Source organism: Aquarana catesbeiana, linkage group LG06 (assembly GCF_042186555.1).
Source record: "Aquarana catesbeiana isolate 2022-GZ linkage group LG06, ASM4218655v1, whole genome shotgun sequence".
NCBI lineage: Eukaryota > Metazoa > Chordata > Amphibia > Anura > Ranidae > Aquarana > Aquarana catesbeiana.
The window spans coordinates 234,344,926-234,360,588 of NC_133329.1; the positions used below are offsets into that span (position 1 = coordinate 234,344,926).

Consider the following 15,663-nt stretch of genomic DNA (forward strand, 5'->3'; position numbering starts at 1 on the left):
GAACCGCAAACCGTGTTCAGACAGTGATTTTTGGAATTATTCCTGAGCCCATGCAGTGATGTCCATCACAGAATTGTGCCATTTTTTTAAATTTATTTTTTATACAGTGCTGTCTGAGGGCCTGATAATCAGACATCCAATAATGCATTATGGTCTTGTCCCTTGCGCACTGATTTCTCCAGAGTCTCAATCTTTTGATATGTACTGTAAATGATATATTTAAAGTTTTTGCAATTTTACGTTTAACATTCTGAAATTTGTTTGACAATAGACACAGCTTTTCACAGATTGGTGAACATCGGACTCTCTAAGATGCTCTTTTTCTACTCAGTCATGTTGCTGACCTGTTGCCAATTAACCTATTTAGTTGCAAAATGTTCTTCCAGCCCTTGTTACTACCACTTACTTTGCCAGCTTTTTGTTGCCATGTTCCTACTTTTTTGAGACCTGTTGCTGCAATCAATTTCGATAAATATTATATTTTATATTTGAGCGTTTTGAATAATATTTTTTGGTTTTTAACCGCTTGACATCCGGAGGGCGTCATATGACGTCCTCGACTTTCAGGGCTTATATCTGAATGATGTCTGAGGCTACAGACATCATTCAGATACCGGCATTTTCAGCCGGCGATTCCGTACACCATAAGAACGATCATAGCGGCTGTTCCGCCGCTTGATCGTTCTTACGGGCGGCGGGAGGGGACGTCCCCCCCCCCCTCCCGCCGCCCTCCGGTGCTACTACCGACTCACCTCAGCGATCGGTGAGTCGGATAGCGGATCCGCCGGCGCCGGATGTTCACCATAGAGATTTCCGGCGGACCAGATGGTCGCCGGAGTCTCTATGATCGTTCGGAGGCCGGGCGCGATGTTATGACGTCACGCCCGGCTTCTGCATTCAAAAAAACGGTGCCGCTTCGGCTGTGAAGCGGCGATCGTTTTATTTTTTTTTTTTGATTTTAGGCTTCCCAGCCTAGAGGTGAGATGTGGGGTCTTATTGACCCCATATCTCACTGTAAACAGGACTGATCGTGTCATATTCCTATTACAAGGGATGTTTACATTCCTTGTAATAGGAATAAAAGTGATCAAAAAAAAAAAAAAATTTTTTAAAGTGTAAAAATAAAAATTTTTAAGTAAAATTAACAATAAAAAAAAAAAAAAAAAATTTTTTAAAGCGCCCCTGTCCCCATGAGCTCGCACGCAGAAGCGAACGCATACGTAAGTCCCGCCCACATATGAAAACGGTGTTCAAACCACACATGTGAGGTATCGCCGCGAACGTTAGAGCGAGAGCAATAATTTTGGCCCTAGACCTCCTCTGTAACTCAAAACATGTAACCAGTAAAAAATGTTAAAGCGTCGCCTATGGGGATTTTTAAGTACCAAAGTTTGGCGCCATTCCACGAGCGTGTGCAATTTTGAAGCGTGACATGTTGGGTATCTATTTACTCGGCGTAACTTCATCTTTCACACAATGCAAAAAAATTTGGCTAACTTTGCTGTTTTGTTTTTTTTTAAAGCATGAAACTGTTTTTTTTTTCAAAAAAACGCGTTTGAAAAATTGCTGCGCAAATACCGTGCAAGATAAAAAGTTGCAATGACTGCCATTGTATTCTCTAGGGTCTCTGCTAAAAAAACATATATAATGTTTGGGGGTTCTATCTAATTTTATAGCAAAGAAATGATGATTTTTGACATGTAGGAGCGAAGTGTCAGAAATGGCCTGGATGCGAAGTGGTTAAATAAGATATAGGTTTGATATTATCAAATCATTGCATTCTAATGTAGATTTTACACAGCATTTCATTTTTATATATTTTTAGGAAGGAAGGATGTGAGTAAAGGATGCTGGGGGGGAAAAAAATCGATTTGAATCGATTTGACCTCTCAACTCAAATCAAGATTCAAATTTTCAGCAAATGTTGTTGGTGTGTGTGTGTGTGTGTGTGTGTGTGTGTGTGTGTTTTTTTTTTTTGTTTTTTTTTTTTTTCTCTCCCACAAGGACCGGCACTGACTGTCCTGAGGAGCTGGGGGCAGGAGTTTTTAGGCGAGGCCATGTCTTCGCCTAAAAACTCCTGCCTGCAGCTCCCCAGGACCGGCGCTAATTTTTTTAAAAAAATTGCAGATATTATTTTTTTTTTTTTTTGAAACTCGCCCAGCTCTAGCAGAGGTATGTGCTCACTGTCTGCTGCTCCTTCACTGTCCAGCCACAGACCCAGCTGTATTTAAAGTAGAACTATGGGCAAAACTTTTATTTTTGGATAGCTTAAGTGAAAGTTATAACCCCTGATTATTTATATATATATATATATATATATATATATATATATATATATATATATATATATATATATATATATATATATATATATATATATATAATTTTTTTTTTCCACCTTGTAATTTTGGTATTGAAATGCATCTTTTAAAGAGGTGCTCTAGTCTCTTGAAGAAAATACTGTAGCTGCTGACTTTTTTTTTTAAATATAAGGACACTTGCCTATCCAGGGATCCAGCGATGTTGGCACCCGAGCTGATTCTTTAATCGGCTTGGGGGAGGGGGCAGGCGCCGGCATTGTAAGTGAAACCGGTAGTGAAGCCTTTTCGGCTCCACAACTGGTCTCCCACTGCACATACATGAGTTGAGCAGCGCTTCTGGGACCCGTGTGTGTGTGCGCCCCATAAGGCTGCTGGGGGGAGGCAGAGGGGTCGACCATACTCATAGATTGCTGTGACCATCTGCATCTCCCCCGCTATATATGCATTTCACCTGTGTATCAGTTTTTTTTTTTTTTTTTTTTTTAATTCTTCCCTGGAGTTTGGCTTTGAATTTTAAATGTTTATACCGATTAGTTATTGATGTGTTCAGTTGTTTTGATGTATATCACAGGAAGAATGATGTTTGCATGCAGAAATGGCATAAACCCGCATTTGTCTGTATAAATGAAGCATTACTAAATCTCTAGGGATCTATTCACCCGTGCAAGTACGTGCATGTGTAAGCTTGAGTAGTGTGTCAACATGCGCACACACAATGCATGATATATTTATGATACGTTGCAATTTGTTCTCAATGGCACCCCAGTACATATACAGTATAAGCTCCTAATGCCCAACAGACTGCCCTTGGGCCCAGCATATGGTCCTCTGGTATTAACTTTGAGGCCCTTGAACCCCAGCAGCCAGTAGTTATTATTTTTAGTTTTTTCTGCCAAAACATCTAATCGATTATTAAAATAGTTGACAACCATTTTCATAATTGATTAATCGGCCAGCCCATTTGTTGGCCTGCATGCAGAATGCAATATTTGTTTACATACCAGGAAATACAGTGCAGCACACATACAGCTCAGTACACCGTCCATATATGTCAGTAAGTGCCTCAGTACTTGTGAATGTGTGAGGAACAATGCCTCATGGGACATGTAGTCCTGGGCAGGAAGTGAACTGGTTCTAAAGGCAGAAGTTTTTTTTTTTTTTTTACCTTGCTATTGGGGACACTATACTATACTTTGCAGCTTGCTATTGGGACGCTTTGAAGGCAGGAGGAGCCAGAAGCATTGGTGGTGGACCCCGGAAGAGGAGGATCCTGGCTGCTCTGTGCAAAACCATTATACGGAGCAGGTAAGTATAACATGTTTGTTTAATATAATAAAAAAAAAAAGCTTTAAAAACAGCGTGGAGGCTGATAGACTGGAGGTAATAGAAGGTATTACAATTACATTTAAAGTCAACTTTTACCAGTATTGTACATTATAGTTAAAAAGACTATCCATGAAAGTCTCAGCTTTTAGTATTATCTTAAAATAAAAAAATTTAGATCTCCCTTCCACCCCTCATAGTGCTTCATGTCTGACTCCTAGTTATAATGCCCATATATCGTCTATCTATCTATCTATCTCTGCTCCTTTTTGTACTATTAAGGGCTCTTTTTTTTTTTTTTTTTTTTTTTTTTTTTTTTTTTTTTTTTTAAATCTGCCCAACAACAAATTGGCCAAAAAAAAGCATAAAAAATGCAAAACTCAAATCGCAGCAAAATCGTGTGTGCAAAGATCAAAAGCAAACTGCATAGTTGTGAACCAAGCCTTATGCTGGCCATACTCTTATCGGTTTTTGGACGAGAATATTCATATGAAAAATCTTGGTACATTCGCTGAATGAAAGAATGTCATTTGAAAATTTCACTTGCTTTTAACATTGTTTTAAAACTAATGTAATTTGTGACCGAAAACCACATACTGTCTGAAAATTCCTTTGACCAAGAAGTTTTCTATTCTGCTCCTTCAAATTTGTCCTTCACTGTGGTCGAAAAGAGAACTTCGGTTTGACCCCACTAACAATTAGAAAATCAAATGGACGTTCTTAAAAGCCTTTTTTTCTTTTTATTTATTTATTTTTAAGGAAAACCATTCTTTGTTTATGGCCAGCATATAATATATTAGTTCTGTCTGAAAATCAGCAAAACAGCCTTTACATTTTTTATTTTTTTTTCTCTTTAAATAAAAAAAAAATTGATCCTTGCCTAGGTATTTACTCTAAGACCAAAAATATTTGCTCTGCTTTCTACTAGCTAAGTGATTTTGTTTTTCTCTTCTTTTTTTTTTTTTTTTTTTTTTTCCCAGCTCTAGGGGATGCTTTCTTTTAAAGGGGCTGTAATGTTGGTGGTCCCTAATCTTGAAACGTGTCCTCAGTCTCTGGCAGTCTCCTGCTGCATGTGTCCAGCCTGCAATCCCTACTGCAGTATGTCAAGTTTATGACCTTATGTAACGTCATAACGTTGCATACACTGAAAGCGATTCTAAAGGTAAATGTTTCTAACTTTAATGCATTCCCTGCATTACTGCTTACCTGATTCAATCGATCCAGCACACATCACCTTATCTCTCGCCCTCCCTGCTCTCGCATGCTTCACTAAAAGTAGTGGGGGGGTGTCATGGCCAAGCCGTTCTGTCTGTGGAGACACACAGTCCAACTTGGGAGTGTGCCTGCACTACACGCAGCTTGCTATGGGGCACAGACCTAAGCGGTTTGGACAGCACTGGTGGGGTACTCCAGAAGTGTTAAGGGACCGCTCTGTGCTATACAATTGCACAGAACAGATAAGTATAACCTGTTAATTTTAAAAGAAAAAATGCCTTTCCAACTGATTGAATATTATGACAAAGGCTGCATTTGAAACCCCCAAAGATCAAGGTAGTTTACCAGTGCTGTTGTAATCAAACATACCTAATGTTCTATGTGGTGTTTTTGTTGTGGCTTGTTCAGGGCCAGTTTACCATGAAAGGGCTGCGCCAATGCAGCCTTTGCCAATTCCTGAAAAAAAACTGCATGCATTAACATAACCCCAAAGAAATTGATAATTTAGAAAAAAATATAGGCTGATAATTCTAGTTCCTTAACTGTGCCTCTTTGGCTTCAGTACTTTGAGTTACTGATCTAGAACAAGTATATAGACTAAGCAATCTTCACACTTTTCTACTCTCCTTTTTGCATGCTTGTTCTGGGTCTGGAAGTCAGGAGTGCTGAAGCCAGACATAGCCAAGCAACAAACCTTTTCAAAATGAGGCCAGAGATGATCGCCTTCATTGTGAAAAGTGCTCATTTTTAATTCTAGTCACCTTTTAATATGTATTGCTGTTCTGCAGAAAGTGGATCTAAACTTAAAGTGGTTGTTTACCCACTTATATCAATTTACATAATCCTGGTGGTTCCCCAATGACAGCTGCTTCTGTTTGTGTTTTATGTAAAACAAAAACAAAAATGCCTCCTTTACTGGATTTCAGAGCAGTTGCCTGCGATCACGCTCTCTTCTCTGCCTGGCTGACAGATGAAGTGGGCAGGGCCGAAATCCCCCTCCCCCTCCAGACAGAATCACGTGATAGGGAACCAGCAGGATATAAATTTGAAACAGTTCTGAGAGCAGGAGGGGCAGGCACTGACACGGGGCAGACAGGCAAGGATTGGGTGGAGGAGGTCAAGGGAGCACAGAGGAGGAGAGAGTGGATGACGGAGGCACGTAAACTGACCATGGTGTCTGGGCTCAGCAGCCATGATGAACCATGGTCAGCTTACAAAAAGGAGGATAGTAACTGGCAGGATCAGCCAGGTATTTCAGGTGATACAGGGGTCCAGATGACACAGCACAAGCTCTGTGCTGTTATACATGCTTTAAAGAAGCAGGATCTATCTTCTTCCTTTTTTTTTTTTTTTGGCAAACACTTTAACATTTGAAGATTTTCTGTCTTGTGGGGAACATCTGTGTCCTGTAGTAATGTATGGGCTGATAGACAGAAGCACAGCTCCCAGCAACTAAACATCAGCTAAATGCAGAAGTCTTGGATATCCATGTTCAGCCATAATTCTGCAAGAGAGTGAAGATTGAAGTCACTGCCTGCTGGAGAGCCCCTACTGCACTACAGGACACATTAGTGGGCTATGGACTGGTGGATGGAACCACAGTGCTCATTGGGAACCAGGAATCTGACACCAGGAAGCATTGCCTACCTGCTTTGTCCATAGCTCAGAAAGAATGAAGTTGCTGCCTGCCAGAGAGGCAGTTATTGGGTTTTTATGATTAAAGTATTGTTATTAAAGTGGTTTTAAAGGTTGTAGGTATATATAAATATATATATAATATAATATAATATAATATAATTTTTTTTTTTTTTTTTTTTCCTTTAATGCATTCTCTGCATTAAGTGCAGCTTTCACCAAAACCAGAAAGCTGGTTCAGAGCAGTGCTGTGCAGGTGACATTGGAGAGGGTGCTTATAGAAAGGATATGGCTAAATTGAGTCTCATTCAATTTAGCCATATCCTTTCTATATGCACCCTCTCCAATGTCACCTGATAAGCCAAAAAAGATGAGGTGAAAGTGTGTGTGTGTGTGTGTTGGTTTTTTTTTTTTTTTTTTTTTTTTTCTACTTCTAAACATGCCAACTCTTTGATACATAGAACTTTGGCAAACTAGGGGCTAGTTTACACTTGTGGTTAGAGGAAGGGGTAAATGCATGTGGCTGAACTGGGTTTTTTGTCCTGCTCCCCTTTAAGCTGTAAAGGCAGTGCCCATGGGTGTACACATGCCACGGGTGCAATGCTTTGCTTCTCTGCTGGTAGTGCTACTTTGGCAGGTACTACCACCCGCAGAATGTGACCTATTGAAGTAATTGGGGCTGCGCTTCAACTGCATGCAATATATGCATTGGTAGTGTGGCTTTTTATCGGGTTAAACTAGGAGGTGAGAAGGCTATACCTTGGCTGAAAAGTGATCTGAGTGCAAATCACCTTTCAGAGGAGCGGCTTAGGGCATGGTTCCCCAGGGCAAGCTTTTTAGCATTTGCGAAAGCATCTCCACTCATTCCTTTGGACTGTTTTTGCCAGTGTTTTAGAGAGAGAGAGAGAGAGAGATATCCCACTTGACTAGAGAAAAAGAAATCTAAGGAGCACGTTGCTGGCTCTTAAGGGTTAGCTAACACATGTTTTAAAATTTATACAATCTGGGTATTAAAGAGGTTGTAAACCTCCATTTTCAAGTTGTACATATAGTTAAAGCAGTTGTAAACCCTCCCTAGTGACTTTTAACTAGAGTTAAGCCTAGAATAAGGTATCGCCGCGATTGTTAGAGCGAGAGCAATAATTCTAGCCAAAGTCCTCTAACTCAAAACCGGTAACCTGTGGAAATTTTTAAGTGTCAAAGTTCGTCACCATTCCACGAGCGGGTGCAATTTTCAAGCATGACATGTTGGGTATCAAGTTACTCGGCGTAAAATTATCTTTCACACTATAAAAAATTGGGTTAACTTGCAGATTGTGTTCCAGTTCTTCAGTAGGGTTGAGGTCATGCAGGCCATGTCCTCTACAATCGGCAGTCAACAAACATTTTAGCATATGTTTGGAAGTGCACACAGTTGTCTGTAATGTCTTCATGTGCTGCACAATTATATCCTTTACAGAAAACTTTCCAACCTTAGGCCCCTTTCACACGATCTGACCGTTTAAGTCCGCCTGTCAGTTTTGATGGCGTACCTGAACGGGCGCTCCATGTTAGCCTATGGAGCGACGGATGTCAGCGGAGACATGTCCGCTGACGTCCGACCCAGTACGATCCGCTAAAAGCAGACGGATGGCCCTACGTCTGGATCCGTCGCTATCGGATCGGGTGAGATCTGATGAAAACGAACATGCTGTCCGTTTTCATCCGATCCCTCCATGGGCAGCAGCGGCGCCTGACAAGCCCCTCCCCACTCAGTGAGCAGAGAGGGACCTGTCATCCGCCGGCTCAGCGGAGATCAACGGAGAGATCTCCCGCTGAGCCGGCGGACCGAGGCTGGCTCTGTGGAAGCGGAGTCCACCTCATGTGAATGAGGCCTTATCCTTTGGAGGCATGTTTATACTTTGGACTTCCAGCATCCATATTTATCTATAAAAACTTGTCAGAGAATGAAAAATTAAATTACTGCAGGTGCCTGCACATCTTGCCATCCATTCAGATTGTGCTAAAGCTTGCCTGTCTTTACCTTCCCCATGCAAATTCCCATTAGCAATGTTTTTTTTTTTTTTTTTTTTTTTTCCTATCCCAGTGATGTATCAGTAGGAATATGTGGGGGACAGAGCTCAAACCGGCAAGCTAAAGTGTCAGGTCCCCAACCTGCTCCTGTGTGTGTGTGTGTGTGTGTGTGTGTGTGTGTGTGTGTGTGTGTGTGTGTATATATTATATTACCCCTACTTTTCACCCATCTACAAATATAGGTTTGTTCACATTTATTGCAGAAAGCACATTCCGCTGGGTTTGGCACACCATGACCTGCATTTTACTATCTGTCCCCTCATGAATTTATCTCTACTTAATAAAGTGCTTACAGTGGAGATCGTCATGTGACTGACTGGTCACATACCTTGGCTCTTCCAGATTTTATTTTCACTTTCGTTCATTTGTATTGTTCTGCACCAACTTCAGACTCCTGAAGCCTGCAGAGCACAATGTACCTTTTTCAAAGCACACCACTGTGCTTTTTTTGCAGTGGTGCAGCCATAGTGCTACTTTTTTAGAGTAACTCCACTCTTGTTGAGAAAAAAAAAAACATTCCCCTCTGTATGATCTATCTACATTGCAGGAATTTTAAGAGTACCTTTTTTTTTTTTTTTTTTTTTCTGGAGAAATGGCAGTTTGTGCTGAGTGAATCTGTATGGGAGTGGTTTTATAATTGTCAATTACTGCACCTGCTGGGCTCTGAGGAAAGTGGCTGGGTCTGCATCCCCTTAAAAGTGATTTTTCCCTTTGGGAGTTTCTCACCAAAATCTTACTCATCTTAGTCCAGATTTCTGAGAAAATAAGTAAGCCAATCGCACAAGCTGAAAATACATTTCTGGGGGGCATTCTCTATACCATCTGTGTACAGAATGCCTCTAGGTAGCCATATTGCATTTTACAGTAAATTACAGTGCAGCTTGAAAAGGAAAGGGGGTGTGTTTTTGTTTTTTTGTTTTTTTGTTTTTTTTTTTAACCACTTCCCGCCCAAGGACGTCTTAAGACGTCCTGTAATTCAGTGGGAATATCGGAATGATACCTGCAGCTATAGGCATTATTCAGATATCCTTATTTGCTGCCGGCGATTCTGTGCACCATAAGAACGATCATAGTGGTGCTCTCAACTGCAGCCTGGGGGCCAGCTGTGGCCTGTTGCTTGTTATTTATCCTTTCCTTAAGGCACTATTTCGTCCACTGATACCAGCAATGGGGCATAATTCTCCTCCACTGACATTGAAGATGGGGCATTGTCCCACCCACCTCGGGATCTTTTTCTACTTCCAGTGGCCATAGTCTGCCTCCCCAAAAGTCTGAAGGACTGTAAACTTGCCCTTTTTGTTTAAGTAATTTGGAGACATCCTGGTCTAGCGGATCGGATGGCAGTCAGGTGTAAACACAGGCGGTCCATTTACATCCTACCGCCCATAGAGGAAAGCGGGCTGTCTGTGTTATTTGGTGTGGACACAGACCAGCCACCCACCTGCTCAGTGGGGATCACCAGACAGATCCCCCTGCTGAGCAAGCAGCCTCCCTAGAGGAGCCTGCCCAGTGATGAAGGGGTAATGTAATTTTTTTTTCTTTTGAGACTGTTCTGGGTTTTGTATTGTATGTTTGTTTTTATTTGTGTTCTATAAAGTTGGTTGGCCAAGCAGTGTGGCTTTACTTGCACGTAGATCCTGCACTTCTTCCTGCTGCCAGTACCTGAAGTAAGCCTAAAGGTGAAATCCCCCACATTATTCTATACAATATATAGGAAGTGACAGCCTCGGCTTGGCAAATAGTTGATCATGGAACCTGTCTGATATATTCTATTTACTATTGAAATTAATATACATTTTCTGATCATTTTTTTTTCTTTTATTTGTTTACAGGACACCAGATCATCGATGTCTTAATTGTAGACTTCTTGGAAAAGCTTGGAAAAACTGCTAAAGGAGGAGGGCGGGGCATTCAGCCCTGTCCTCCTCCTCTTCAAAATACTGTCCCTTGTGTCTTCGGACCCCCACCCTCAGAAATTGCATGTAGGTTTGTCATGAGTCCGTCCGGCTGCTCCCATGTGAACAGCTATAAAGTGGACAATTGGAAGCAAAATCTGCGTGCAATCTACCAGTGCTTTGTGTGGAGTGGGACACCAGAAACCCGGAAAAGAAAGGTAAGCTTTCTTAGGCAAATCGCGTTGATTTCATCTTCCCTCTGTCATTTATCAAACTGTATGCTAGTAATTGTCACTTTAAGCTCTATTTATCGGGTCTGGCTAATTGGTCTTTGCTGCCCTGGACTGTCATACACTTTTTTAGGATTGCTGTAGTAGGTTTATTTAGACTAAATTAACAGGCCAGCCCTTTCTTATAGTGCAAGGTTTTGAATTTGAGGTTACCTGTGGAAAGAATTGGTTCCCTTTTTTTATGGTAATCCTATTAAGATCCCTCTCCTTCTGTAAAAGGATTGACAAACAACCACATTCTGCCCCTCCCAAGTTTCAAGTGTTTGTTCTCCTTTGAAAAAATTGATGCAAAGAAGACTATAAAAAGAAAACTCCAGGAGACTTGCAATACATCATCTTATTGCTCACCTTTTTTTTTTTTTTTTTTTTTTTTTTTTTTTTTTTTTTTTTGGTGTAGCACAGCCTTTCTCAACCTTCTTAGCATAAAGGAATACTTTAAGTAACTTTAAGTCTTAGGAACACCTGCTGATAATTATAATCTAGTATGGTGGTCAGTAGGAAGAGAGCCTTTAAACCTTGCTCAGTGGCAAGAATATTCCCTTTACAGATGGCTAAAAAATCATTAGTATCGATTTCATGTTTATTGCTCAAAAAACCCTCATTTAATTGCTCCAGAAACCCCTGGGTTTCTTGACAATGTCTACTCAACACCTGTTTTTAACTCCCTAAATGCAGCAGCACCATGCCAGTATTGTGCAATGCATGCAACTGCAGGGAGGTTGTAGCGTGGCCCCATTCATCTCGGGGGGCGATACTTGTTGCGGCCACAGCATGTGTACAAACCTCTGCAGTTAAAGAGGGAGTATTTGGGGATGGTAAAAATGTGGCTGAACTTCATAGCTTTACAATTGCGCCCCCCCCCCCCCCGTAGGGAAGCCCATTCATTCAGTGGACTGCCCTATCTGCAGAAATGCAGGGAAAGAAGTCCCCGATCCATCCCTTTTTCTTCCTCCTCCATTTAGAATTGATGGTACTCCCTGTGTGTTTGCTAAAGAACAGTGCATTTGTTTGGGTGTCCGGATTCCTTACACAGCGTGAACCAAGCCTATGACTGCGGTGCCTTTGAAAATACTTTGGAAAAAGGTTGCAACACTTTTTTCTTCACTTCCACAAGGGTTCTGGTATAGACTTTTGATCCCTGAAGAAATGTTGAAGTTTACTTCCAGTGTATTTGAGGGGTTGGGGGTGTTATGTTCGATAAGTGAGGGCTTAACCACTTGAGCCCCGGACCATTATGCTGCCTAAGGACCAGAGGTCTTTTTCCAATTTGGCACTGCGTCGCTTTAACTGCTAATTGCGCGGTCATGCAATGCTGTACCCAAACGAAATTTGCGTCCTTTTCTTCCCACAAATAGAGCTTTCTTTTGATGGTATTTGATCACCTCTGCAGTTTTTATTTTTTGCGCTATAAACGGAAAAAGACCGAAAATTTTGAAAAAAAACGATATTTTCTACTTTTTGTTATAAAAAAAATCCAATAAACTAAATTTTAGTCATACATTTAGGCCAAAATGTATTCGGCCACATGTCTTTGGTAAAAAAAATGTCAATAAGCGTATATTTATTGGTTTACGCAAAAGTTATAGCGTCTACAAACTAGGGTACATTTTCTGTAATTTACACAGCTTTTAGTTTGACTGCCTATGTCATTACTTGAGGTGCTAAAATGGCAGGGCAGTACAAAACCCCCCCAAATGACCCCATTTTGGAAAGTAGACACCCCAAGGAAATTGCTGAGAGGCATGTTGAACCCATTGAATATTTATTTTTTTTTTGTCCCAAGTGATTGAATAATGACAAAAAAAAAAAAAATATATATTTACAAAAAGTTGTCACTAAATGATATATTGCTCACACAGGCCATGGGCCTATGTGGAATTGCACCCCAAAATACATTCAGCTGCTTCTCCTGAGTATAGGGATACTACATATGTGGGACTTTTTGGGAGCTTAGCCGCATACGGGGCCCCGAAAACCAAGCACCACCTTCAGGATTTCTAAGGGTGTAAATTTTTTATTTCACTCTTCACTGCCTATCACAGTTTCGGAGGCCATGGAATGCCCAGGTGGCACAAAACCCCCCCAAATGACCCCATTTTGGAAAGTGGACACCCCAAGCTATTTGCTGAGAGACATGGTGAGTATTTTGCAGCTCTCATTTGTTTTTGAAAATGAAGAAAGACAAGAAAAAACATTTTTTTTTTTTTTTTTTCTTTTTTCAAATTTCAAAACTTTGACAAAAAATGAGGTCTGCAAAATACTCACTATACCTCTCAGCAAATAGCTTTGGGTGTCTACTTTCCAAAATGGGGTCATTTGGGGGGGTTTTGTGCCACCTGGGCTTTCCATGGCCTCCGAAACTGTGATAGGCAGTGAAGAGTGAAATCAAAAATTCACGCCCTTAGAAAGCCTGAAGGCGGTGCTTGGTTTTCGGGGTCCCGTACGCGGCTAGACTCCCAAAAAGTCTCACACATGTGGTATCCCCGTACTCAGGAGAAGCAGCTGAATGTATTTTGGGGTGTAATTTCACATATTCCCATGGCATGTTTGAGCAATATATCATTTAGTGACAACTTTGTGCAAAAAAAAAAAAAAAAAATTTTGTCTCTTTCCCGCAACTTGTGTCGCAATATAAAATATTCCATGGACTCGACATGCCTCTCAGCAAATAGCTTGGGGTGTCTACTTTCCAAAATGGGGTCATTTGGGGGGGGGGTTTGAACTGTCCTGGCATTTTATGCACAACATTTAGAAGCTTATGTCACACATCACCCACTCTTCTAACCACTTGAAGACAAAGCCCTTTCTGACACTCATTGTTTACATGAAAAAGTTATTTTTTTTTGCAAAAAAATTACTTTGAACCCCCAAACATTATATATTTTTTTTAAAGCAAATGCCCTACAGATTAAAATGGTGGGTGTTTCATTTTTTTTTTTCACACAGTATTTGCGCAGCGATTTTTCAAAAGCATTTTTTGGGGAAAAAACACACTTTTTTAAATTTTAATGCACTAAAACACACTATATTGCCCAAATGTTTGATGAAATAAAAAAGATGATCGAGTACATGGATACCAAACATGACATGCTTTAAAATTGCGCACAAACGTGCAGTGGCAACAAAATAAATACATTTTTAAAAGCCTTTACAGGTTACCACTTTAGATTTACAGAGGAGGTCTACTGCAAAAATTACTGCCCTCGATCTGACCTTCGCGGCGATACCTCACATGCATGGTGCAATTGCTGTTTACGTTTGACGACAGACCGCCGCTTGCGTTCGCCTTAGCGCGAGAGCAGGGGGCGACAGGGGTGCTTATTTTTTTTTTTTTCTTTATTATTTTTTTGCTTTTTTATCTTATTTTTAAACTGTTCCTTTTTCATTTTTTTTTTTTTTTTTTAAATCATTTTTATTGTTATCTCGGGAATGTAAATATCCCCTATGATAGCAATAGGTAGTGACAGGTACTCTTTTTTTGAAAAAAATGGGGTCTATTAGACCCTAGATCTCTCCTCTGCCCTCAAAGCATCTGACGACACCAAGATCGGTGTGATAAAATCCTTCCCCAATTTCCCAATGGCGATATTTACATCCGGCGAAATCTAAGTCATAAAATGCTCGTAGCTTCCGGTTTCTTAGGCCATAGAGATGTTTGGCGCCACTCTGGTCTCTGATCAGCTCTATGGTCAGCTGGCTGAATCACCGGCTGCATTCTCAGGTTCCCTGTTGAGACAGGAGAGCCAGAGAAAAACACGGAAGGGGGGGGGGGGGCATTCCCTCCCACGGCTTGTAAAAGCAGTCTAGAGACTAATTAGCCACTAGGGTTGCTTTTACATGAAAGCCGACCGCTGGCTGAAAAGAATGATACCAAGATGATACCTAAACCTGCAGGCATCATTCTGGTATAACCATTCAAAGTCGTGAATGGCGTACCTGAAGACAAAAAAATGGTTAACAATAAAGCACAGTAAACGGCAAAGTATAAAAAATTGCATACCTGAAAAGCAAACGTGATAAAACATAACAATAAAACATTGCAGAATAGAATACAGTAAAAAAGAGCAGAACAATAGAGAGAGAGAATAGAGAGAGAGAGAACAATGAAACGACAACTATTTTTTTTAATTTTATATATTTTTTTTTTTTTTTACACTTTTTTTTGTAACTAACTTTTATAACTGTAACCGGTTCCAGGTTCGGGTCTCTCAAAATGCGATGGCATCTTGGGAGACCCTGTGAAAGTGTGCCTAGTCTGTGCAATGCTGTACCCTACGCTAATACTCAACTAATGAATGGTAGCGTTCAAAACATTCACCAATGCAAAGACCAGGATTGTCAGGACAGGAGGGACAATAATAGCGGGTGTCACGCCTATATCCGCGCTTGCTGCAGACACAGCATCTTTTTTTGGGGGGGTTCGTTGGGTAGGGGTACTCGGGAGGACATAAAGAAAATGCCTCTCATGCAGCCGACTGCATTTGGTTGGGGATGTGAATGGGGGAAGTACGGGCGCTGCAGAAGCGGTGGGTTCCCAATTAGGATTAGCGAATGCAGCAGTTAGGGCACTATGGGCACGACGGGCCTGTTTGTCTTCTTGGTGGCAGCAGGACACTACTTGTGCTTGCCACCTCACCAGCTTGAACTGCACTTATGGGACTCGCCATGTCACCAAGTGTTACTGCAGTGCTGGTTTGACTACGACCGGGGTGTACTAGGCCACTGGCGCTTGCCAGTTCAATAAAAAGCTACAAAAAAAACTGTTAGCGATTGCAGGGATCAGGCCTGACTCTGCGAACGCTGCAGTTATGCGTTAAGTGTTTTGTAAGTGACAGTGATCGATCGATACTGCACTTGGGTGGGCTGGGCCGGACGGAGGGGCAAAATGCAGGTGCTAGCAGGTATCTGTGC

General features: G+C 41.2%; 1 protein-coding gene across 5 annotated transcripts in view; it reads left to right on the forward strand.

Moving 5' to 3' along the window:
• Positions 1 to 15,663, forward strand: part of LOC141146647 (ubiquitin carboxyl-terminal hydrolase 22-A) — a 251,632-nt gene that overhangs the window by 10,135 nt on the left and 225,834 nt on the right. For 3 of the 5 annotated variants that reach the window (XM_073633066.1, XM_073633067.1, XM_073633065.1), the window contains exon 2: positions 10,400 to 10,680. In XM_073633066.1, the coding sequence (XP_073489167.1) occupies positions 10,561 to 10,680 (120 nt within the window). In that variant the 5' untranslated portion in view covers positions 10,400 to 10,560. Of the gene's footprint in view, positions 1 to 4,624; positions 4,807 to 10,399; positions 10,681 to 15,663 lie in introns of all 5 variants that reach the window. The other 2 variants (XM_073633064.1, XM_073633062.1) reach the window with 1 other exon arrangement.